At 31.2% G+C, this 27,216-nt stretch overlaps 2 protein-coding genes across 2 annotated transcripts in view; both read right to left on the minus strand.

Moving 5' to 3' along the window:
• Positions 1–1,998: 1,998 nt before the first annotated feature.
• On the minus strand, positions 1,999–26,819 carry LOC134681091 (receptor-type tyrosine-protein phosphatase kappa-like). Its single transcript, XM_063540515.1, has 21 exons — positions 26,688–26,819; positions 25,035–25,178; positions 22,901–22,990; positions 20,567–20,678; positions 18,759–18,826; positions 17,719–17,975; positions 17,349–17,436; positions 14,851–14,918; positions 14,191–14,227; positions 13,512–13,609; positions 13,082–13,219; positions 12,211–12,347; positions 11,810–11,945; positions 11,138–11,287; positions 9,618–9,717; positions 8,856–8,929; positions 7,922–8,047; positions 7,476–7,586; positions 6,123–6,274; positions 4,868–5,003; positions 1,999–4,392 (listed from the first exon to the last, which is right to left on the minus strand). Exons 3-21 carry the CDS (start codon positions 22,929–22,931, stop codon positions 4,321–4,323), a joined length of 2,091 nt encoding a protein of 696 aa, XP_063396585.1. The 5' UTR covers positions 22,932–22,990; positions 25,035–25,178; positions 26,688–26,819; the 3' UTR covers positions 1,999–4,320.
• The window catches only part of LOC134683584 (platelet endothelial aggregation receptor 1-like), a 37,552-nt gene continuing 35,362 nt past the window's right edge, over positions 25,027–27,216 (minus strand). Inside the window, exons 11-12 of the mRNA XM_063542925.1 lie at positions 26,688–26,822; positions 25,027–25,178 (exon numbers count right to left, since the gene is read on the minus strand). Coding sequence (XP_063398995.1) covers positions 25,027–25,178; positions 26,688–26,822 — 287 coding nt within the window. The remainder of the gene's footprint in view (positions 25,179–26,687; positions 26,823–27,216) is intronic.

Genomic DNA, 27,216 nt, shown 5'->3' on the forward strand with positions numbered 1-27,216 from the left:
ATATTTATAAGATATCTGTATATTTGAAAAAGAAGGGGAAAAATGACAGAGATTTGAAATTTTAAAAATAGAAAGAAAAAGAAAGAAAGATTATGTCTTACTTACAGCAATCATTATAGCTCACAAGGATCTTGTCCTTTGAAATATATTTGTTCAAACAACCATGAGGAACATACACATAGAATTAAAAACATACATATGAACCAGCATATAAAAATATCAAATCATAACATATATGGTGATGTATATAAGATAAAGAAAAGCAAATATAGACTAGGTTATGTATACAAAGTACCTATCATTTCAAAATAAAATATTTTAGTTTTGGAAGCCAGGGGTTTCAGCAGATATTAGCCATGTCAAAAGGGTTACTGTATTGAATATATTCTTTTCTAGTGAAAGCGATTCTTTGTTATGATTAATTGTATACTTTATGACGGATACATGTTATACATTGCAATCTACCTCAACGTTTGCAGACATGGTCATTTCAATAATTTTGAAACGTTTTGTTTCACTTGAATAATTGTCGATAATACGTTATGTAAGCAGCTCATAAGGATAAATTTGTTTTCTTTTATCACTAGACTATACAATCCTATATTCAATTTCGTTGTCTCTAAGCGGAGACCTACACATCAGAAGACCTGTGATACTGATGCAAGTTTCTCCACTGATAGGTATAAAGCAATGGAAACTTGGTAGAAACTCCGATGATCTTTCTCGCTTTTCGTTTATGACAGACAACAATTCATTTATTTGCCTTAGCTGTATTTGGCAAAACTTTTAGGAATTTTGGTCCTCAACGCTCTTCAACTTCGTACTTTATTTGGCCTTTTTAACTTTTATGGATTCGAGCGTCACTGATGAGTCTTTTGTAGACGAAACGCGAGTCTGGCGTATATACTTAATTTAGTCCTGGTATCTATGATGAGTTTATCTATACAAGGATACAGTCTCTGCAATTTAAAAATATGAATATTTTAAGATAAATGGATTGACGAAAATACTCAGCAAAGATACAAGATACAAGTCACAACCCAAATAGAAAATATGAGCGGTTGACGATCAGACGTCATAAAGACTCAGTTCTATAACTTTCTGCCAAGCTTTAACGCCTTTTCACCCCATTTACAGAAAAGTTAAAACTGATAACTAATAAAACGATTCTTTAGAGGTGACGAAGTATTTTATTTGATAAAAAAAAAGACATTACACTGTGTATTATATAAATATGATAAACAAAAAATGTGTATAAACAAACAAATATATATATAATTTAAAAAATAGTAATCAAATAGAGAATATACATATTATTACAAAAAAACATTTATTAACAGTGACAATAATAAATCAAATCTCAATCATATCAATATATATATCTTCATCTTCATCTTTATATATAAGACATTTTCATGCCTTATATATAATGTACTGTAGTACGCCGCTAGATTAAAACTGACGTGGAAAGGTAACACATGGCCAGCGAAAGCTCTTTATTTGAGAGTCCAGGTGGTCGTGTGGTCTAGCGGGACGGCTGCAGTGCAGGCGATTTGGTGTCACGATATCACAGTAGCATGGGTTTGAATCCCGGCGAGGGAAGAACCAAACATTTGCGAAAGCAAATTTACAGATCTAACATTATTGGGTTGATGTTTAGACGAGTTGTATATACATTATGTACACAGCCATGTATCACCATCATTGATGGCGATCCGATGGATACATCTGGTGTAGGGTTGTCACTGACTCAGACGTACTTATATATATATATATATATATATACGAGTCTAAATTGAAAACTACGTTCAAACCTATGATTGCGTTGGATAAAAACTGCAATTTTTATACGTGTGCATGTTAAACAAATTTCGTTGTAGAAGGGTATAAAAACAGCATAAAAAACATTTTCCAAAAGACCAAAAAAGTGAAAAAGTATATTTAAACAAAACGCATTTGACTAAAAGGTCGAACAACTGATGTTCTTTAACCCTGCTGACTGCCATTGGCGATTGCCAAATAAAATTGATCACAAGATGTAACAAAATGGATCTCAAAATAAATTTAATACTAAACAGAAAAACTTTTTAAACTTGTGGCCGCGATGTTGTGCCACAAACATACGGTGTCAATATATTTTAATACACCAGATCCGGATTTCGACAATAAATGTCTCTTCAGTGATGTTAGGGATCGAAACGGTATTTGGAAGGCCATATAAAGAGTATCCTCATTTTTAGAAAAAGTACCCTCATTTTAAGATAAACTCTTGAATTTAAAGAGTCAATATAGGATGAACGGATCATATAAACCGGAGGGAAAATATGATACAAAGCCCAAACAAAAAAATATAAACGAGTCTAAATTGAAAACTACGTTCAAACCTATGACTGCGTTGGATAAAAACTGCATATATATATATATATATATATATATATATAAAGTGCCTAGAAAATCAACCTAACGATGTTAGAGTATATTTGATTCGTAACTTCCTCCCCGGCGCCGGGGCTGGAACCTGTACTTTCTTTCTAACTTCTACGACAACACCGCCTAGCATTGTGCGGAGACCTTATCCCCTCCTCTAACTCTAGCTTATATATATATATCTTTACAAATATCAAGAGTATTTACATGTAACATGTTGAAACAATACCAGTTGAATATTTTACTTAGATCTAAAGATACTAGCATCAAATTAGTCTGATCTGTGATTTAAACCAATTATGTCCTATTCATGATTTTGATATTGTGATTGAGAGCTCGAATTGCGGATAATACATACAAAGCAGGACACACTTATCATGTCAGTGCATGCGGTCCCGCCCCTTTTGGAGTTTATGCGATTCCCGAGTTTTTGTTTGCTGCCTTGATTTGTCTCTGTTAATCATTGATTTATAATATATGGACCACGGTACACTTATTTATTTCCTTCTTTCTCATCGAAACGAAATGGAGTTTAAGAATATATGCTGGTAACAAAAGCTAGACAAGAATTTAAGAATAAAACAATAAACTAATATTAAAACTTTAAGTATAATATTTCAACATTTTGAACTGAGGATTCAAATGTACTAAATGGTATCTTGAGCACCTTTACGATAGAACGAAAATGTAATGACAAAATCAAATCACTTGTATGGTAGACGATAGAATATAAAAATTAAATGAGATTATATGTATATTTTGACAAAACAAACTAAACCAAACCAAAACAAAAAAATAAGAATAACAAAACAACACAAAAAAACAACATATATTTTCGTAAAACGGAGCAGTTTGCTAAAAATACAAAAGAGATCAAAGGCTAAGTGACACAGTTTTAAAAATCGAGAGAAGATACCAAAGTGGAACTCACAAATTATGTCTTATAAAACAGACAACAGCATGGCCATCAACATTGCAACTTCTCTTGTAATCAGTAAGGAAGTATTAGCAAATCTACTGAGACATTTAAAACCATTGTTGACAGAAAATGATCTACAGCAGGACAGATCCTGACAATTCTACCCTGGAACAGATTTTTTTATTTATAAAAAATTATACCAATAACTTATCCGATAGTTTCACCCTGATATTGTAGAGCGTATTCTGACAGCTCATAAGTAGTACTAAATACTGACAGATCTATCAGGAAGATATATTGGCATTCTACAATACCTGACAACAGTTCTGACATAGAACATATTCTGACAATTCTAACGTTAAACAGATTCTGAGATGTTTTACCATGGACAACATTTTGAAAGTACTATTATAGGGCGGAGGATCTTTTCTTGAGTTACGAGTACTTTTTATCAGGAGATTTATGGTGAAATGAGTATCTTTTTTTTTTTAAATCCCGAGCCGGGTATTGTTTCTCGTCATTGTGCATAGATTTCAGTTATGTGAGCATTTAAATTCACAATACAATACTAAACAGAAAAATACCAACTGCACATGTTCATTAATTTCTGTTGAGTGACAATTTCTGTTACTTATTTTAAAAAGGGATCGCAATGAGTCAAAGTTTTGACACACACTTTTTCTAAATTCAGCAACATTTTAAACTAAAAAAATACCTGGAATACAACTTTAATTTTCAATTTCACCAATTTGAAATTGACTAATCTGTAGACTTTTGATATTTTACTTAATAGGAATACAAATTTTCGATATACAAGGTTATTCAAGGTTTATGCTTATACTTATTTACTAGTTTAGAGTTTTACACAATTATATCACTAACACGATCATTAAATTCTATCTGTTTTCCGATTAATTAAAACAATACCATAGATACATATTGTAGACAATATTTATCAATGAACACGGACGCTACTAAATATTTGCATACAGCGAGTCTCTTTCTAAATATTCCTTGATACACTTGTAGCAATATTCATACTCCTCCTGCAAAAAAATATAATTAAAATATCATGATATGATGGAAACAACATTTTGAATCATTCCAGGCTTTGAGAATTTTTTCAACATTTTTTATTTACAACATTTCTATTTAAATTTGCTGTAATTATAAAATGTTTTGCATAAAGATTTTGACTTCCAAATAGTTGACCTCAAACAACACTGCAGGATATGTGGCGCAATTAAATATGGTATAAGAATGTTACGAGAATGATACCACTGTATCGAAACTTTGCTTATAGGCACCACTAAGAACAAGGTACTGGCATGAGCAATGCGGAAATTGTTCTATTTAAAGTAATTGTAGTTTTATCAGCTGTTCATTGTTTGTTTTAGGTTTCAAGCTGTCAAATGAATCGACTATCACCCAAGATACATAAATTGTCTGAAGCACATACCGGTATAGTGCAATACAAGCACCGTTAATGTTATAATATAATATCTAATCAAGGACACTTACTAATTCCGTTAAAAATTCAGGACGTCTAACTTGCATTGCCCTTACAACTTGAAATACATCAACTTCATCGTCTATCTCCATTTTTTCCAAGGAAAGATATAGCGCAACAAACAGTCCAATTTTAGTGCAACCATCGCTGTAAAATAAAAGATACTATTCTTTATTGGTAGTGTTTCATTAGGTTTCTCTATATAATTTTGATTTGGATTTAACTGGAATGACTGTAATCTGCCTATCTGGACAGTCGTGCATTAATTGCAGGGAATCATGCTTTACAATATAGATAATTCAATAAAGATTCACATTTTATTGTTCAGAGAAGGTAAAAAATTAAAAGAAAAAAAAAGTAGAAAATATCAAACTTAAAGGAAACGGACACCTTTGAAATCAAATGGCAAAAATCAATGATCAATTTCATCAAATAAACAGAAACAAACTGTTATATTCCTGACTTAGTACATGCACTTTCTTATGTACAAAATAAAAAAAATGACGGTTGATGTTTTGTTAAAATTGCAATTCATATTAATATATATATTAGAACAGAGCAACAATTATCATGTAGAAACCGTGATTCCTTTTATCATATTCCTCTATAGAATGCTGACGGTAATAATCACATGTGCAACAACTTGATAATTACTGTATTTAAAATAGTGCTCAAAACTAGCTATAGTAAATTCAGAAGCATATCGATACATAATTCAACACCTATATACCTTAAGGATGTAATCAAGTCAGGTTCATGAATTTTTATAAGATATTCGGAATCATTAGAATATTTTCTATGACAAATGTTTGATTTTGATTTAGGGTAAAATGTTTGATCCCATCTCACCTCATCCAGTTTTCCTATTATAGTAGACTTTAAAAGCCCCTTAAAAGGTCATAACAAAAATTTCAGCAGATTCTAGATGTTTTTTTTCATAACCTGAGACCCATATAATGCCAAAGGCAGATACAAGTTAAAAGTGCAAGTCAGCCAGCCTATTCCCGTCATTTAAACTCATCACATCTCATAAAGGAGTTCCATAACCTATCAATTGTTTTTTGTTGCTTAACTAATGTTCTACAATTTTGAATTCTACAGTGTTTTAATTTTATTTCTATCCTTACACTCTCGGCTTTATTGTATATTTGACAAAGTAACGTTTGGCTAAAAAATAAGGTTTTGCATATCTATTTATTTATTTGGCATTTCATTGTAGAAGACTAAAATAAAGCAACAGAACAGCTAAACATTTTAATAACGTACCTGCTAACAACAGTAATAAAACCTTTGTGTTCTTCCCAACAATCTTTTACAGTTTTCAGAAGATCAAGTAAAATGTTTGATGGAAGCATTGCATCACTTGTCACGTTCAATTTAGGTGCCGTAAAAACAGTGATTTTCCTCTGTTCCTTTTTCTAAAGATAAGAGACAGAGACTATATATATTTCAAAGACTAACATACAGAAACTGTTTCCGTTTATCATTATAATCTAAATTAATATGATTCTTACCATTCCATTTCATTAACGCGTTACGCATGAATTAAGTTCGGAAAAGTTGTGACCCCTTTACAGATTGGCTTGGCTGTTACTGACCTATTCTAAAATTCTGTCCAACAGATCAACCTCAGATATGTTCTAATGTAGGTAGAAATGACATGATCTGATATAGTGTACACTGTCCAAACCTGTTGTGAAAATAAGTCATGGGTCTGTTCCTTGTCATACACCTTGTTCAGTTATATTCCAATCTGTTTTACATATTTTTTTTAAACTTTGAAAACAAAGCATTACTTTTAATCTAAACTGTAATCACTGTTCCAAACAAATATGTTTGATTAAATCACTTTGCTTTAGCTAGCAGGTAATACCAAGGTCAAAACGAATAAAAAAAACCTTTTTCATTGGTATCAAAGGATAGAAAGGGATGCTTTAAGGATTATCTTAGTCGTATTTGGTTCAACTTTTATAATTGTATATCCTCAATGCTCTTTATACTTGTTTGGCTTTTTTTAACTATTTTGATCTGAGTGTAACTGATGAGTCTTGTGCAGACGAAACGCGCGTCTGGCTTATCAAATTATAAGCCTGGTACCTTTGATAACTATTGATGTGTATGGGTCTAACAACATCCACAGATTGAATAAAACGACCGTCTTGTGATCTCGTACGATCAGTAATTACTTTTCCCTTAAACAACTTCTACCATAGTGTGTAGGAGACATGAGTCTATAAGTTAGTTTTATTGAGTTCACCAACTAAGGAGCGTGTTGTTAAAACATTTCGTTTTCTGTGATAAAATATGAAGACGGTTGATTGAGTTATTATGTACTTGTTCGGCTACATACATATTTTTTTCTTTATGTTTGTTGTCCTATTAGTCTCCGTATCATGTACTTCCTAAAACACGACAAAGCAGTGCAAACTGAACTATAAATGTACTATATGTACGTGTCATTCCAATGATTTTTCAACATTACGACTGCTTTTGAAACAAAATGTTTACTCATATGCACAAATAGCCATATCCCGTTTATATGTAAAACATTGTGTGGTGATTTTGTTCCTAATTAAAAACAGGTAATGAATAGGTCTTATTTGTAACCATCATATTTACCTTTGAGTGTAAAGTCAGCTGGAGCTGTTCAGAGTTGGATGTATTTTCTTGCACAATTGTAAAATGTTCAAACTCCAACACTTCATTTTTTCCTGACCACAATTGACCTTTCTATGAAAAAACACAATTTTGTTTTGAATAATTTGTTAATCCATTAAAATGGGAATGGCAAATTGAAAGGTATTGTTTTAATAAACAAATCGAAATAACACTAGTTAGAACAATATTTTCTAAAGTAGTTCACAGTTTTTGTCTTTCATAAAATTGATCTACATATTCCTGTATGACCTATTGTGGATGATTTGGCAAACATTTGTTGAATTAAAAACACGTATAATAGTTAAGAAGGTTTCCAATGTCCTCTTGAATTTTTCAAAGTTTAGAAGATATCTTTATATTTATATGGAACAGGACTCTCCCCATGTCAATTGAGGAGGCTATTTTACCTTGTTTAACTGGTTCAATAATACAACAACCTTTGAGTCATGGTCATATACCATTGTCCAGAAATCAACAACAGTCCCTTCCAAAGGACATTGTGTCATTAAAAATTTACTCTGATCTGCATATCCCTGTGAATGAACCAATAACGTTATAATAAATACGAAAGGAAATTGGGGAAATAAACTTTGTTTCATTAGCCAAAAGGTTAATACAAATATTTTGCATCTGTTTTGGTAGATTGACAGCAAGATTAAGGTAGATAAAACTACGATAAAGGTTATATTCAAACACTTTTCCGGGAATGAACCAGATATTGAAATATAAGTCATCGGTGCAAACAGGAACGCTCCTTGTGTTGTACAACGTTTCTGTGTTGAAGAAATTATCATCACACTACTTCTTGTAAAGACATTTTCTTATGTTTCCTATTTTATTACATGGACAAAACAAGTTCCAACCGGTTATAATATAAATATGATGGTAGTAAAAGGTTGCAAAAATGGGCATTCTTTCTGGTTGCGAAGGATGCATTTGAATAAAAAGGCAACTGCGTTAGATTAGAATTAGGACGTGAAACGTTGTCCCTTTCAAGAGAGAGTACGTAAGAAAACACACTATGCATAGTGTTAAGGTAGCCTATTGTTTGGTAAAATTATTGCATGTGTCTTAATAACGTTGTTTTCTCTTGGAAGTCCAATTTACTTTATAAGCATCAAAATCAACAATTTATCAGCAATTTAATGTTTTATAAGTAAAAAGGTTATTCAAGAAACAAGACTTTGTCATAATGATAACCATATTAACGTATCAATTATTAAAGTTACATTGGTTACAGTTATAATTATATTAACATTGTCATTGTCATTTTATGTTTTGATATGTTGTCTGAAACTTTAAATGTATGAGTTATGTTAAACATTGTTAAATAACACTCACTGGTATTATCACAGCGTTGATGTAGTCACTACGTGTTTTACCATATGACATAAGATATGGTCTATACCTGTCATCTGAAACAAAATGAAATCATTACTTGCAATATGAAATCCTTTCAAATTAGATCTATAATTTTCATTATTAATCTTTTTTTCATTTATGTGAGAAATCAAGCTTTATAGGCATTTGTATATTTTTTCCCCAATCCCGTTCAAAGTTAAAACAAATAAACAGAATGTGTCCATTGTACACAGATGCCCCAATCGCAATATCATTTTCTATGTTCAGTGGACCGTGAAATTGAGGTTAAAGCTCTAATTTGAAAGATTATATCATGAGAAAATGTATACTAAGTTTCAAGTTGATGTGACTTCAACTTCATCCAAAACTACCTTGACCAAATCATTTAACCTGAAGCAGGACAGAACGAACAAACGAACAAAAGAACAAACGAACGGTAAACAGAAAATATAATGCACATAAATGGGACACAAAAACAAAAGATGTAATAAAACATACGAATCGAATTGGATTAAAGAGTATTTAATTCAGTTGCCGAAATTGTAATAAACATATAGGAATAACTCAGCCAAAGTAGGACTATAACATACAAAATGTGCTTCGGTCAACCCAATAACATAATCAAAAGAAGCAATACATTCTCAAATATATGATTATTTATTTCATTCAACATTGAAAATAAAACAACATATTTTCGTGTTAATAGTTTTCATTTAATTCCAGATATAAAGATTAACTTACGTGCAAGTATATTCTTTGCTGAATTCTTGGATATATTTTCGTTTAATGTTGCTGCAGTGAATGCTGACGATGGATACACGGGTCGTAGGGTTTCTAATCTCTAAATTTAACATAAGATATCTAAATATGGTATACAAAGACATGTTCTCATATGAACCATCATGTATCAACTTTAACAAAACTTACAACAAGAATACAGATAAATACTTTTATCGACTATATATCCCGCTTATACTTTCACGTGTCCTTGTTCAGTGATTCTGCATACATTATTTTGTTTCCAAATTAAAGGGTGTACTAGGTTTCAAATCGATGTTACCACATGTGGAACTGTTTCGTTTTAAACTACCGCAACTAAATTTTAATCTGTGACATGTACTTAGTTCCCATGTTTTTATTAAACCATGCAACCAAAGTCAAAACCAAAATTGGTATATTATTTGCTTAGTTATAACTAAAATGAACACGTGCACTTTTATTTACTAGCTATTTTAACCTTATACAAAGCGAACGTACAGGAGAACAAACACACGCACATACAGACCACAAAACATAATGCACAACTTTTATCGTAGACTGGACATTACAATATCTTATAACTTTAACATGATGAAGTGGTTTTAACACTGCATTAACTGAAATGTAAAAAGACAATTTTAGCGGTATTTTGTCCAAGGTTATGGTATTTTTTCTGGTATTGTTTAACATCCCACCCCTTATTTATTGATATTGTATTTACATAGTGTCAGAGATCAAATTTATTCGTTCGATGTTTGTTTACTTGTTTTGTTTAAACATTAATAAAATTGAGTATGGAAATGGGTAATGTGTCAAAGAGAAAATAATCCGACCATAGAAAAAACAGCAGAAGGTCACCAACAGGTTTTCCATGTAGCGAGAAATTCCCGCACCCGAAGGCGTCCTTTAGCTGGCTCCTAAACAAATATATATACTAGTTCAGTGAAGGTAAACGCCATACTAATTTCCAAATTGTACACAAGAAACTAAAATTAAAATAATACAAGACTAACAATGACCAGAGGCTCCTGAGTTGGAACAGGCAAAACAATGCGGCGGGGTTAAACATGTTTATGAGATCTCAACCCTCATTGGCACTCAAACCACATCTTTTTACATCTATTTTGTCCCTTGAGGGTAGGTATCTGGCTGGCTTTTTAGCGTCCAGCAGCAAAATCAAGACGATATTTGTAATATAAAATAAATATCAATCCTGCTGTAGATTGACACGCTGAGAAGGACTATCAACCTCCTGCTCATCAGCAGAAAAAAAATCTCATCTTAAATGTACACATTTGTTTTTACTCTGGGCCAACCGGTTTTTGCTTTTACTCGTTAATGCTGCGTGACTAGCGATGGCAACTTGATTAACGGAATATCAATATACATTTGTACTTTAAAAAGTCTTGTTGAAGCCTGATAAGCTATATGTAAAACCTTAGATGTTTGAATTTAAACAACATGTTCCTTCTGTTTCTCCCGAAACGAGCAAAAAGACTTACCTGAAATTCTACTTTGTAAAACTTTTGATTTCGCGGGATTGTCTTTTTGTCTTGGTCCAGAATATATTGACAAAAATCATTCTTCGGAATAGACGTTTTTGGTACTGTAAACAGTTCTAACAAGGCTTCAAAGACTGTCTCATATTGTTCCTACAATTGCAATAACTCATATTCAACACTATTTTGATTTCTGAATAAGTAATTAGAAGATATTTAAAATTAAACTGAAATCGTACATTTATATAATTGTTTTTACCATTGTTATGATAACATAGTTACAGCAACTAGACAAGCTTTATCTATTTTCTTTTACCATCTTCTAAACACACCTGTTTTTCTTCGAGCGTTTTAACCTTTGTTGATCCGACATTCTGTCGTTTGGGTCTTGCAATCAATTATTATTGAACAAGGCTCAATTATTAGCTCTATTATGTTGATTGTGTGCCATCTTTTGATGAACATTGCTGTTTTTGTTTGTTTTATGGTTGATCTGGTTTGTTGAGGCTGCTATTTTTGACGTTCTCTATTATCATGTATATATGAATAATGAAAGTCATATTTATTCTAATAATAAAAAAATAAAAAAAACTCAAAAGCGAATGATTACAACCATCCGTATCTTTGGGTATCGTTAAAATTGTGTAATATTCTTTGTGCAAGAATGATACCTACGTATGTTTGAACCATATTCATTCTGTCTTTCCTCATCATCTCTATATATTCCATAACATTTACGTAACCAACTTTCTTTCCATGCTGATATAATGCATCTGTAGCTATAAATGTCCCAGTCCTTCCAACTCCAGCGCTAAAAAATTGATAAGCAGCTTGAATCTCATTATAATAAACAAATTATAACAAAAAAATATAAATGTATGTAAAATCTAAAACAATAACGATCGTGAGTGTTTTTTAATAAGCAGATATTGTTGTAACATATCAATATTGAATGCATTATTCCAATTGTATTTCTCAATTTCTCAATATCTCAATCAAGGAATATGGTTTTATATGATATTTTATGAAGATATATTGAACCAATCAAAATATAAGTCACACTGTTACATATTTACCTGCAATGTACAACCATGGGTCCTTTTAAATTACATTTTTCATCTTTGACTTTTCTGTAAAAGTCTACAAGTTTGATGCTGTCGGGAACACCGTGGTCTGGCCATTGAATGAAATGAAAATGGTGAATTTTTCTTTCCTGCACATTCCAAAGGAAAAGAAAAAATTTACATCTTTTGAATGAGCAGCAACACGTAACAAATAAAATAAAAATGTAAGGGGATTAAATTGTATATAACCTCTAGAGAAGTTTAAAATTTTGTTGCATACTGGAAACCCGGTTTTCATGAAGCATTATGGCCTAATCCTACCGTGTGACTTGATATAAACAGTAATAAGTAACATTATTCGAAGGGCTGAAATAAATTCATTATCGCAAATAAGCTCGTAACAACCTTTCTTTTGAGGACCAACATACATCCATCTGGTGTTAAGCTGCTACATCTGAAACCATTTTGACGTTTTTGTATATTTTGTGTTTTAAAACAACTGAATTCTTGTGTAAGGTGTCATAATTTAATCTTTAATTACTTCCGGTTTTGTAACCAAATGTATCAAAAACCTAACAGTGCCATTTATTCCATATTTATTGTTACAACAAACTTGTTTTATCAGCCAACGCTTAATCGATCAATTTTCTAATTTAAAAAAAATTAGAATCACGATTATTTGTCATAGGCATTTGCATATTGAGAAAAGACGTTCAAATATATTCTAATTCAAATAAACCTCAATACATTTGTTATATTGCAAATAATAATGTATATATCACTACATAAAATGAGGTGCGAGATATATATTCGACATATTCGCTGTGTTATTTAACCCTTTCTATGGAATTTAGCGCTGTAATAAATATAATAATACAACTACCGTAGAGTTTTTAAGCGAAACAGTTAATAACCTGTACACATAAAATGTGTACTTTCTTTCCTCAGTCATTGTAACTTTGAAGTTGTTGACTAACAGTGGTTCAGAAACTGTTTCAGGCCAATACTGTTCACATTTTTTCTGAAGAAAATAAATAGGTAAAAATAAATCTACAACCGAAAATGGGTTTGATTTTGACTTTTTGTTATAAGAAAATATTCATTCGTTTTGTTTAATTCATTAAATAAACATCATTTGCTTAACAAAAATAGTAAAAGTATAGTAAATTCGTATTTAATTGGTCATTAAATGAATAAATGTTTCATATTTAGTTTTGTTGAAAATGTACTCAGTAACTTAAAATTATTACTTTTTTTTAAATTATTTAAAGGCACAGTGATAAGATGATATAATGTGGTTAACTGTTGCGTACCTTTTGGTTTTCTATCAGTTGTGTTACCATCACTATTTTCCCAACATTCTCATGCCAGATCATGTGCCAAAAATCTCTCAATGTCACCTTTTTAGGACCTTAAGATAAAAAAAATCGACATGAAATGTTTTAATATCATATCAATAATGAAAACAGCCGTTGTGTTTTTTAAAACAACAATAATTAGATTTTACGTTTATCCTTTTTTTTCCCAGATCAAATCAGTTGTGTAGTACCTTCATAAATCTACAATCACCCTTTATTTTAACTTTTGATCTATTTTCATACTAGTGATTTTCTGACAGTAGTATGGGAAAGATCTTTTTGAAAGCAATGTTTTAGGTGTATAGAGAATTCACATTTTTAATCATCTTAAATATCATTCACAACAAATGCTTAGAATGTATTCACTTGCACTGCTATACCTGATTGAGAACATGTACATCAACACAATAATCATTTGACATTGAAAACCAATTTGGAATCAGATGGCAGTACTCGTTTTACTAAAGCAAAAAAAAAATCTACAGACATCTACATAATATACAGTTACAACGTAAAAAATGTATACCAAACAAAAGATCAAATATTTCAGCAAAAGATAAAATAATGATAGATATATTTTGTAATCTTTATAATACAAAGACAATAATAAAGAATGAAGATTTTTTTAACAAACCTTGTGCTGCTATGTATGCCTTTATATTTTCAAAGTTCTGCAATTGTAAAGAAAAAGAAATATGACCTAGTTATCATCGTTTTCAATTTCCCAACATTTTTATTATTAAAAACAATACAAAAAAGAAGAGATGGTTTAATTCGACGTATATTAAGAATCAATTTATTACTTCTAAGGTATCATTAAACGGTGATCTCCATACAAGAGATGATCGTTGGTTTGATTACCCGGCTAGAATTTAAACATTTGTTATTGCTACTTTTGAGCTAAGTACATAGGAGTAAAATCAAACTCCATCGGGTGGAAGTCAGAATCTTGTGTCTGGATAGGGCAGTTTGTCTTTCTGTGGAAGTTAAAATTAATTGCCTCATTTGTCGATCTAGAACACAGCGGGATCATGTTCATATTGTTTGTACATGTTACTGTACAGATCTATCATATTTAAAAATCAATTTGTCCTCTTATTTTTTTAAAAATACAATGACAGGTGAATACAAAAAAAGAGGAGTAAAATACACCGAGATTTTTTTACAACCCTCAATAAAGCTAAAGACATACAGGAACATTTTTCGATATTTGAGTTGGACTGTTACTCTGGCATCTTTCGTCCCTCTCTGAAATCGATAGAGATAATAGAAAAATATAATTTAAAATACTTACATCAATGTAACTAGCATTTATATAATCATTCTTAGTGTTTCCCCTCAGAATAACTCGTGAATGGTCATCTACAAATCAAAATTTTATAAAAATGAACAAAACAGAAAATAAATGACAAAAAATTATATCGAATGTTACCTGACATTTGCTTACTATCTACCTTGTATTGATAATTTGATTAAAACACCATTGTGAAATTAAAAAAAAATCCTTTTAGGTATTCAAATTGGATAAAAAGTATTTATATACTGTTGAATTTAAAACTTATTTTTTTCTTCGCAAGTGTCAAGCTCTTAAAGAATAGATGGTTATGTTAAAGAGAGTATACTCAACAGATTGTCAGTATCTAAGAATTTATGCTTGTAATATATATTGTTTGTCCCCCCTTTTTCTTTATGTCCCTTTCTTTATCAATCGAAGCTTTCTGTGCCGTCGGGGCGAGCTGATAACCAAAAACTGTGTTGAGTTTTTACTTTATAAATGCTTTATGTTCGTTTGAAGTATTGAATAAGAACATAAAAGTATTTATAAAGGTTACTCCGGATTAAGTTATATCAATCATGATAACTTCATGCTAGAATTTTAGCGCTAAAATTATAATAAGATAGTCTAGAACTGTCATTCGGGGTTCGCCTATATCCGACAGAAAGGTTAAATATTTTAATAATGTTCGTATCCGAAAAATGTTTGGCATGTGTGAGTGATATCATTAATTGTTTGATACCAATCTAACGAGGAAACAAAGATTTCCTATGATTTTTCATAAAAACATAATTTGTAGTTTTATAAAAGAAACGATAGCATAAATTGCTATAATTCTTTATCATCGTGAAGAATTAGAATATTTTACGAATTGCTCTATTTTGTCGATATTGTTTCATAAAATAAAATATGAACAGTTAAAATACACGTTGAATCCATGAATAGATATTGCAAGGTAAGTCACAATTGTCGTAATGGTGTCTGCGAAAAGAACATATCATATATTACGTAAATACAGAGAAAACTATTATCGAATTCATTCATTTTCTCCAAAAAAAGTATTTTGACCTCTGACAATGTCTGATGTTTTACATGTTAATTTTCAATTGGTGATTATATATTACTATGTTCCATTTACAAAATTTGATCAATTTGAAGATGCAATTTGGTGTTACCATCATCATTTAGAATTACTTTTGGTTCAGAGCTTATACTGTATAATATAATGCTTAAAAACCATTGACCAACAAATGCATTTTGTAATCTTTAAACATAATACAGTGCATTAAATTGTACTATTCGGTTGTTGTTCGGAAAAGGAATTCGGGATATGTAGTATGCTCTTAAACTTAATCTTAGGTAATATTAGTTAATGTTTATGTCGACCATTTTTGTTCCTCTGATTGTTTTAATATATTCAATGTTAAAATGTTCAATAGCTGGTTTAATCTGATTATTTCCACTGTCCGAAATAAGGGTACTAGATGAATTATTTGGATAAAATTAAAAATTTAAACTCCAAGACAATGTTAAAGACGATAATAAAATAACAATAAAAGACTAGACAATTGGATCAACGTGATTATCTAGATTAAGGCTAATGAACCAGATACCACATCAAGGAGAACAGAGACGGCCCTGAAAAGCAAAATAAAACCACCATCTTCAATGACCGTACTAGGGCTGTAAAGCCAGTCAAGGTCGTCAAAAAATTCCATGTTTTGATAAACCAGGAGACACAACGCTAACCATTACGCCAAGTAGATGGTCACGAACACAGCCGTTCTATCCGCTGCAGAACAACAACAAATTACCAAAGCCAGCGTAGACAACAACACGAAGACCGAAGCAAGAGACACAATCGTTGGTAAGCCACTTACACCAACTAAGTACAGAGGGGAACCAGATGGAGTTGTATTAAACAGGGATACTTTCACCAGTCCATACAACACAAATAAGGCATGTCATCGCCTAATATAAAATATCTCCACAACAGATAGAGGCAAACACAGTGGCATTGACTCCGATGAAGGGTGTGATATCAACGACCCTGGCCTACTGACCACACAACCGCAAACATCACCCATTCAACATAGAATCTTAAGAGGCAATAGAAGCAGCCATCATGTCAGCTAGGTATTAAACTCCGTTTCATGCACGACACCATAGTCAGAGTAAGATGAAAACGAAAAGACAGACAGATCCAAATCTGTAACTAAGTACATTAGTTCGCAATAAACAGAAGGATAACCGGACGGTAAAACCTATCATCATCATCAACGTGATTACAGTTTTCTATATTCTTGGCATCTAAATACATTGTTTTGTAAACAAGATAAGAAAGCAATCACGAATTGAACACACAAAAATTAAAATCTATAATCGAAGAGAAAACATTAAAAACATTATTTCTGTTTTGTTCAAAATTTTTATATTAAAGGATTCTATAAATTATAAGTGAGTTTTTTTATTTAATATTTCAAAACGATCATCATATATGATTAATTTGTACATACATGGCCATGTTGCGAGAAAACGGTTTTTTATTTTATTTTCTTCTTTTGAACCTTCGACATGAGCATACACAAGCCCTCTAGGTAACATCTACAAAGAAACAAAATTTGAAATGTCACTTGTCAGCATATTTTTACATTATTTTAATAGCATTATTTAAAATATTATCATTTATAAAGTTTATTTTCGCAGGAAAATGACTGTTGAAAAATAACTATTTTCTAACAGAACAAATTTACAGTTTCATCACTTCGGTTGTCATCTTTATTCTTATTAATAAAATTCAACAAATTATATAACATTTTCCGGATTAATAAAAACACACTGTATCGCTTCCATTAAAAACAAAATCTGCCAAGATACGTAATTTACCTCATACTCTTTTTTGAAACCTTCATCTTTCTGTTTATCATTTATAGCATCTTTCAGATCTTCAATCAGTATATTGTACATGGAAACATCATATTTACTGTTAACATTGTTATACACGTTTTCATCCCCATTATCGTCTATTTGATAGTCGAGATCTTCTCCGTCTTTCAGGGTAAAAGAAACATCATCCTCATCCATCGTGGCAGCGATATTAACATTTGCATAATCATTTTCATTACGGGTTTCCGTCGGTCTACCTAAAGAGAATTTAAAAAACCGTATTAAATATTAAAAAGAGTTTCCAGAGGCTAATTATATAAAAGTTTCATTATGTAACGTAGTTCATTTATCTATCATAGTCTCCCCTTTAATTTCTTCGTATTGTAAAATGTGTATCCGCTAATCCTCAGGTGGAATTATAAGATCAAGATTACTACCTTGCCATAAACAGAACATTGCTAAACAGAAATACTGCACCATAAAATAACCTTGAATAATGTTGCCCAGCTATTTTTTTATCATTAGATTAAACAAAAAACAATAAAAAAAACACCACAAGAGCAACCGGCTGTAATGAACAAACTTTAAGATAAATTGTGTCCATTGTAAACTTCTTTGTCATTCAAATATAGCTGTTTCGGTCATGTCATTGAAAAAAAAAATGGCGACTTCATATACCAGATAAATATGCAATTCCATGATTTATGTTTCTTTAATGGATTACCCTACAACACAGCATTCGACGTTTAATCACGTTTTCATCTTTGTTTCTTACCCCGTTTTTTCCAACTACAAATATTTCCATGGGTAAACACTTTAAATTCATTTTCGTCATAACGTCCAGAGGAGTGACGATTTCTTTCTACCTTATTATTCATTGGTAGAAAAAAGAAACCCCAACAACGTGACAGCTTATTTTATACACTTAAAGAAATATCATTGGCTCATATGCTCAAATTTCAGGTTCTAGATATTATTTTCATTATTGTTAAAATCTACTTTTGTTTATATGAAATTTACAATAAGTACACTTTGCTCACTCGAAGATCTATTATCGCTTGATTTTTTCCTGTGAACATATTTCTCTTTTCTGGATATCAATCTGCGTCTACAAAAGAAGACAAAACGACATATAAAAGAGGGACGAAAGATACCAAAGGGATAGTCAAACTCATAAATCTAAAACAAACTGACAACGCCATGGCCAAAAATGAAAAAGACAAACAGACAAACAATAGTACACACGACACAACATAGAAAACTAAAGAATAAACAACACGAATCCCACCAAAAACTAGGGGTGATATCAGGTGCTCTGGAAGGATAAGCAGATACTGCTCCACATGAGGCACCCGTCGTGTTGCTTATGTGATGACAAATCCGATAAATAGTCTAATTCGGTAGGTCACATTCATGAAAGGGAAGGGGATTGAAGTTACGACGTAAGGAACATATCCGATATCATTTGTGAAACGGTTATTCCATAACGGTCAACCAACTCGTGATGGCGTCTGTAAAATTTACAAAGGGATGATTTCAACTTCACAATTTGGAACTCTTGGTTTAATAGCTTCCTTGTGAGCAGCAACCCTCTATCAAGAAAATCGTTATAGGAAATGCAAGCACGGGAATATCGTATCAATTGGGAGATATATACCCCGTATGCAGGTGCTGCTGGAATGTTGCATATATATAAGGTATATTCTTATCATTAGTTTGAGAACATTTGCGAAATATTAGAAAGTATGCGTTTCATAATTCACTGAATTAGTTTAATTACTATATTTTTTTTAATATGAAAACAACTTCTAGATATTGTCTTTCTAAATATTTCAATTGATAATTTGAAGTGAATGTTTAAATGTTGTGACGTTATGTTGTTATATAGTGTAAGCTGGACGTTGGCATCTGTTGTAACATTTAAACCAGCTGCATTTGTATTCAGCTATCGTAAGTAAAGAAGTTGTTGTGGTTGTCTTTTGTTGGTGTGGTTCATAAGTAATTCTATTATAATGATTATACCGTTGGTCTCCTCTTTTGGGGGCGTGTCCTTTAACGCGCGCTGTTCGAAGTAAGCAAGGGCACCATGTTGAAGACCGTTATGGGCACTTTTGATAAAGCAATGAAAGCATAAAAACCCACTGAAATTCCATATGAGTGCTGAGTGTTGAATTATAAAGTAATATGGTTCATAATTAAAATATGGAAAAAATATATCATTTCCATTGTTATATAAAATCTTGGAACTTAATCACAATCATTTATCAAATTTGTAAATAAGTTGCTTCATATTTTAACATATAAAACAAAAAATCGTCAAGTATGTACTACCCACATTGTTTTAAATGTTTGAGCAAGGTGATGAATTTAAGAAAACATGTAATAAAATCGAAAATCGAAAAAATCTGTGTCAATGTTTGAAAACCAAAAGTTCAAAGTTAGAAACATCTCTTCAAATATGGATGCCAGCATGTGTTGTTTGACTTACATGATGATCAGTTTCACTGATGACTATGAATATGTTAAAATTGTGATAAGAAGAAGACCGTCTTATTTTCTCGAAAATACGTGTCCGAATGTTGGAATTAACTCCTGGTTCAGGCTTAAATGAGTACCAGAACGGATTGTATCATCCGATATAACACCCGGTTTTAACATTCTAATTGTACAGTATTTAGTTTTCCTTGTTGTGTGGTGTATACTGTTTGATCAGTTCATTTACTAATGCAATACAAATTAAATCTGTATATTTGATTCCTCAAACCTATAATTTCCAATTTAAATTTATCAGTTACTTTTGTTGTTGATCAAATTTATCTGTTCAAATATATATATTTTCTGAACTTACTTGTAAAAGATAAACGCTCCCACCATTACAAGCAGCACGATTATTGCAGCTGCAACACCTCCACCTATCGCTGCCCCGTTAGACGAACTCTCAGTTTGTGATTCAGATCCAACTTGAATAAAAGACAAATATTGTATGCTCAATAACCAAAGACTAATACAAAATGGTTCTATGTGCAATATTCTTATATGAAATATTCAATTATATAACTCTAAAGGTAAAAGGTGAAATATAAGTTCAAAGTAAGCATAATACAACGATATTTACTCAGTTCTGTTGAGCCAGATAAAATTGTGTAAAGTATTTCACATGACTGCTTATCGAATGTTCAAGCCGAAGATTACCAGTGAAATGTTGCAATTTTTTTTCAGCCACATCTCTTCTCTTTGATTGTTAAATGGCCGAATGCCGAAAAGAAATTGTACTAGTTTAATTGTAATTGAGCGATGTGAGTGGTTTGTTAGACGTTGTACGAGTTTTATGATTTTTCATGTTGTCTTGTCGGTTATCCTTACACTAGCAAGACTAATGCAGACTTATCTTTCATTTAGCTGAGCAATTTGTTTCGCAAAACCTGTCTACGCAGAATCTTGTTTTTTTATTAGCGGAAATGAGTTTTATATTGAAATTCAAGAACAGATTTTTACCACATTTTTTATCAATATTTCAATTATTTATTATTGATCTATAAATGTGAAAATGATCTATATAAAATACAATTTCAACAGATGAAATTTGATATGAACATAACAAGATATCATATGATTGCCAGTATGACAACTCTCAATCAGAGAATATTATATAATGAAGAAGTAAAGAAATATCCTTTAATGTTTTTTACGCGCCAAAGTATTTTGTTTTTATCCATCTTGCGTTGGGCAAATGATACTTTTTATTACTTTATTGTTATTTTCTTACGTCCAGTGGTTAACAATCGATGCATATTAAGCAACCACAGTAATATATTTTCAACTAGAAAAGAGAAATATTAGCAAGGTTCTGGCATGCAAGTTATCTTGAAGTGTGCTACAAACACACAAAATAAAACGCATACAAGCAGGCATAAGGCAATTCGCTTTCATGGTTTATTAATTTTTTAATTTTGAGTCGAGGTATTATTTCATAATTTATTCTATTGAAAAATAAGAAATTTTGTGAAAATCAGACCACTACATATTTTGGCTGACAGTTCGTAAATAGTGTTTGCAGTCAACAATTGTCAACGCAGGAAATAAATTTAAAAAAGCAAGCTAACCTACATATCTATTTTTCTTGAAAGAATTGCAAAATCTTTTAAAAATTCAAGGTTGAAAACGTATTGACGTGAATTTATAACAAATATCATATTAGTCCTTTATATCAATAAGGTTGAAACTCTTCTCTAAACTATGTTTTCAAAATAAGAATATTGTTTCAATAAACAGGTTTGTTAAATTGGACTTTCTCTTACCTATTTGTCTCCTTCGATCACTTTTTGGAATAGAATATTCAGATACTTATAAACATATAGTTTAACCTACACAAATGTAGCATAGGCACATGTTTTTCATATATTTTTTAATCTAATAGCTAAGACTATGTTTTCATTGCCAATTTCAATCCCCGATTTTTTCTCCTCCAAACCCCGAGGACTTCGAATCAATTTTTCAAACTTGCAAATAATTGATTGATCCCTTATTTTTGATGAAATTCATGTATAAAGAGAAACTTTTCATTTTTTTTTAGTCAAATCGAAATAGAACTTGCTTTGTATTTGTATAGGTATTTTAACTGTGTGTGATATCACATGCACATCGGTTGTTGTGATCTTGGATTTTTTTATAGTGCTTATATATTATTTGTTTAATTTTTTTTAATTCAGATATAATTATTACTTTAAGGCATTGGAGAGTAATAAATCAAATAAATAACCGAACCTGATTGATTTATTTATGGTGTTTTACACCACTGTCAGTTAATTTTGTTATATTGTAACGGTTACTTGTTAATTGTGGAGAAACCTGGATAGATTCTTCGACAGGAAAAGGAAAATTCGAGTCAATAATGATAGAAGTCGAACGCACTTGCCATTTGTGGGGTTCAGACTTAAAGCCTCGGTTTTGACAGACTTGTGATACAGAAGATGAACTACATAGACAGCTCAGCCACCGAAATCACAAATATCAGACATGTTTACAAATTAAAAGCTACATCACCAAATGAGAAGTACATTGACAGCCGTTTGGTCGCCTTATTTATTGAACATTTTAGTATTTTATGATAAAAGATGAAAATAACAGTAATATATACATGTGCTCAACAAAATCTTAAACATGGAAATGTATTTTTTCTTACCTGTACATTTTCCTGTCGATTTCTGGCACATGTCGTTCAAACAATTACACTTTCTTGTGCAGTTAGCCCCGTAATATCCATTGTCACAGGCTAGTAAAATAGCAGAAATAAATAATAAAAAAAAAAGTCCGACAGCCTAGGCATGTAAAATAGTTTCTATTAGGGGACCCTAAGTTTTAAAAGTACAAAATTTATTAAACAGAATTACCTGTAAACAAGTAAGCAGGGATATATTTCTAAGATTACACTTGCCAATATAAAGACACGTACGCGTTCCCAGGTTGATAGTAGATTTGTATGCACAAAGTCACAATTCTGTAAGACCTTCTCAAGAAAAAAAACCCAATAACTTTTCATCGAATAGATAAAAAAAAGCTTATGAGAAGTTTTTCTATAGATAAAGATTTGAACTAGCGATGACCTAAGTGAAGGTAATCAAATCAGTTAGGAATGACTAATGTTTATTATATACAATTACACAAACTCCTATTCAGGTTATAATATATATATATATACAAAAGAAATAGAAAACACAATATAACAAAAAAAAATACAAATACATACAATTGTTGTTACGGGCAACATGCTAACAATTGATATGTATTTAAAAAATAAAAAATAAAATACATATCTCAATTAAATTCAAATCATTCGAGCATATATTGCGGCACTTGCATTTGACGACAGAGTTTAATTAAATTAACGGTACCAATTTTCTTTCACCAGATGCGCATTTCGACAATACATGTCTCTTCAGTGATGCTCGCGATCGTGGCCAATGGCAAATGTAGTATCATGACTTCAAATAACCTTGATATACTCTTAAAGGAGAAAGTCACTAGCCACTTTAGTATACATCAAATAGAAACACAACTCGTAGAGTATTGAATGAAAACCCCAAACAATGTGAGCATAATAGAAAAGCGAGCATTTTAAAAGAGAGTATTTACAAGAACTCACAGCATAATTAAAAAACAAACAATGTGTAACTTCAAAATACCTCATAAAACACTAAAACATGTATCCTGAATTTAAATGTGCGTATTGTTATGCGTTTACTTTTGTACATTGGCTAGAGGTATAGGGGGGAGGGTTGAGATCTCACAAACATGTTTAACCCCGCCGCATTTTTGCGCCTGTCCCAAGTCAGGAGCCTCTGGCCTTTGCTAGTCTTGTATTATTTTAATTTTAGTTTCTTGTGTACAATTTGGAAATTAGTATGGCGTTCATTATCACTGAACTAGTATATATTTGTTTAGGGGCCAGCTAAAGGACGCCTCCAGGTGCGGGAATTTCTCGCTATATTGAAGACCTGTTGGTGACCTGCTGCTGTTTTTTTTCTTTGGTCGGGTTGTTGTCTCTTTGACACATTCCCCATTTCCATTCTCAATTTTATCCAAAAAGAACTGTCAAATGAACAAGCAAATGATTTGAGCTGCCTAGTGAGCCGTTTTATTCAAGGCTGCCTGAGAACTCAGCTAATAATATTGTGACAAGTAAAGAATGGATGAAATCCTTTATAACATTAGCCAAACGAAATGCTACACATATTGTCAAAGCACAAACCAAAATCTTGGAGTTGTAAGGGGCGGATGAAGGGTCAATAATTATAAATAAAAATTATTACATAAAATAATCATGTGAATCTTATCCATATGAAAAATCAAAAACTGCAACTTAACTTTCTGAATTAATCAAGACAAGTTAGTCAGGAGTTACTTACGATTGACATGCCTTATATCAAACATGAGAGACTATTAACAGTGCAAATGGACAATTCCCAGACTTCCATACATAAGTCAAAAATATGTATTGATAAAATCAAACAAATACAATATGCAGGAAAATAAACACTTACATAAACTTTGACAATCATTACACAATAATGTTTATTTATTTTATTTTAAAAGGTGCTTTAGTGCTCACATGTAATGTGCATACTATGTATAATTTCACAAAATCAATGGTATGGAAGTATAAACAGACCTAAAATAGAACAACAACATAAATCATCTGAGGTAATGAGCCTTTAGATTTCAACAAGACATACATTGATTGATCATTGGATAATTATAACACTCATGTTTTAAACATTGAGATAAATGAACAAATGTACCATAAGTATTTTACGTACTTTTGTTGCAGTAGTCTTCGTACAGAAAACCAGGTTCACATCCAGTGGTGTTTGTACAGAACCCATCAAGTTTATCACATATATTAGATATACATCCGCCACAAAATTCTCCACAGTTTCGACCGAAGTTACCACTTTCACAATCTGAATGATAACGTGAAAATTACAGAATATTTGTGTATTAACTCAAATCATACTTCATAAGACAATAAGGAAATCTACGGTGTTCACATTTTAACGGAATTTAGATTGAATTGTCTTTAATCTAAGAACAAAGGAATACCTGGCCACTTAAATTCAAATTCTCTGAAATACTATGGTCAAATACAAGTAAGAAAATGGTAGTTCCTTTTTATATTTATAGTAAACATTTATTATTCACAAAGACTACATTACCCATCATATAACAAATGTTCGTTAAAATAATATCACTAGTACTTTCGTGGTTTTGACAATCTTTTGAAAAACAATATAAGGAAGCCCTGATGACACTGTTAATAACAACGTTCATGTTGTATCAATTATACCAAAGGGAAACGATTTAATATAACAAAGAAGATGTGGTATGATTGCCAATGAGACAAATATCCACAAAAGACCAAAATGACACAAACATTAACAACTATAGGTCACCGTAAAGCATGTTATCGCAGATCCGAAATGATTATTTTCAAAACATGGTTTCTTTGCCAGTAGTTTATATTTAATACGTACAGTTATACATTTTATAAAACGGTACGTTTCAAACTTTCAAAAAGTATCTCATTTTTTTTGGCCGAATCTCTTTTATATATGTACATATGTTTGATGAAATTAAAAGAAAAAAAAAGACTCATTAAAACAATTGATTTTATTTACCAATGTAAAATCTACTCACTAGTGCCATAGCCGTATAAATTGTGACTGTGATTTTTCTTACCTAATAGTTTTTTCTTCTTTATGTTAATGCAGTAAATTAAAAGTGTAAACTTGACTGAATACAATCATGGATAATATAGTGGCAAAGTCATGCAAGATCAGAATTTTTGAGACATTAAATAGCATAACCATTTGTGTGAATGTAATATTATACACAGAAAGTTTTGATGATAAATTAAAGGGAAAAAATAACCCTCTTTTTAATTTCGATTGTCTTTTAGAATGAATAAAGTACAATTTCAAAGACGAAAAGATGTGTTTTGTTTTCTTCAAATGTCAGAGATTTTGAGGTTTATGAAAACTTAACTTTGGCGATTTAGGTATGTATTACTATGCATAGAAATACAATTCAAAGTTATCGAAAGAAAAACAGTTCTACCAATTTTAGTTGAGAAATGACTTGACAGAAAGTTCTCAAAATTATTCCATTAACTATCAAGATAACTTTTCTGAGATATAAATGTTTAAATTGAAAACTAGAAGACATAAATATGATAAAAACTGACATGTTTATTACCGAAACATATTGTAATAAAACATGTACAGTAAAAGGGAACAGTAAATACTGCAACGTATGAAATTGCAGTATAAGAACATAATTAACTGTACATTTTTATATTTGAAATTTGAAATTTAAAAATCAAACGTCGAGCTTTGCGTGCAAGTTCCACAGAAGAAGATGTTTGTGTACTGCTTTACACTATGTAGTAATTATAAAAGTTTTGCCTTGTTTACCTTTGCTACATGATTCACCATAGAAACCTTCTTTACAGCCTCCAGGTGGACATTTTCCTGTTCCTTTACTGCAAGTTTCGATTAGACAAACACATTTCTTTTCACAATTAACACCAAATTCACCATCGGGACACACTGAGAAATAAACAGAATTGCTTCAAATAAATAGAAAGTCTTATTGTGCATTAAATTCTTTTACCACTTTTCACGATTTTTTTCGTATTATATAACACGTTTAAGTGCTTAAATAAGATGATATGGTATAATCGCCAATAAGGACAAACTCCCACCAGAACAATTGACGTAGATGTTAACAGTTATTGATAGCAATGTAGAATTTAAAAATGAGCTAAATTAATACCGCATAAAAAAGATAAAAGAGGCCCTGAAATGACAAACGAAGACCATTTTAAAAGAGTTAAAGTACAGTCTTGTGTATGTAAAGAAAAATAACAAAAAAAAATCAGCGGAAAACGATAACCTTCAAACCACTGGGACAGGCACATATAAAATTTCACAGGTTTAAGCA

Source organism: Mytilus trossulus, chromosome 1, assembly GCF_036588685.1.
Source record: "Mytilus trossulus isolate FHL-02 chromosome 1, PNRI_Mtr1.1.1.hap1, whole genome shotgun sequence".
Lineage (NCBI taxonomy): Eukaryota > Metazoa > Mollusca > Bivalvia > Mytilida > Mytilidae > Mytilus > Mytilus trossulus.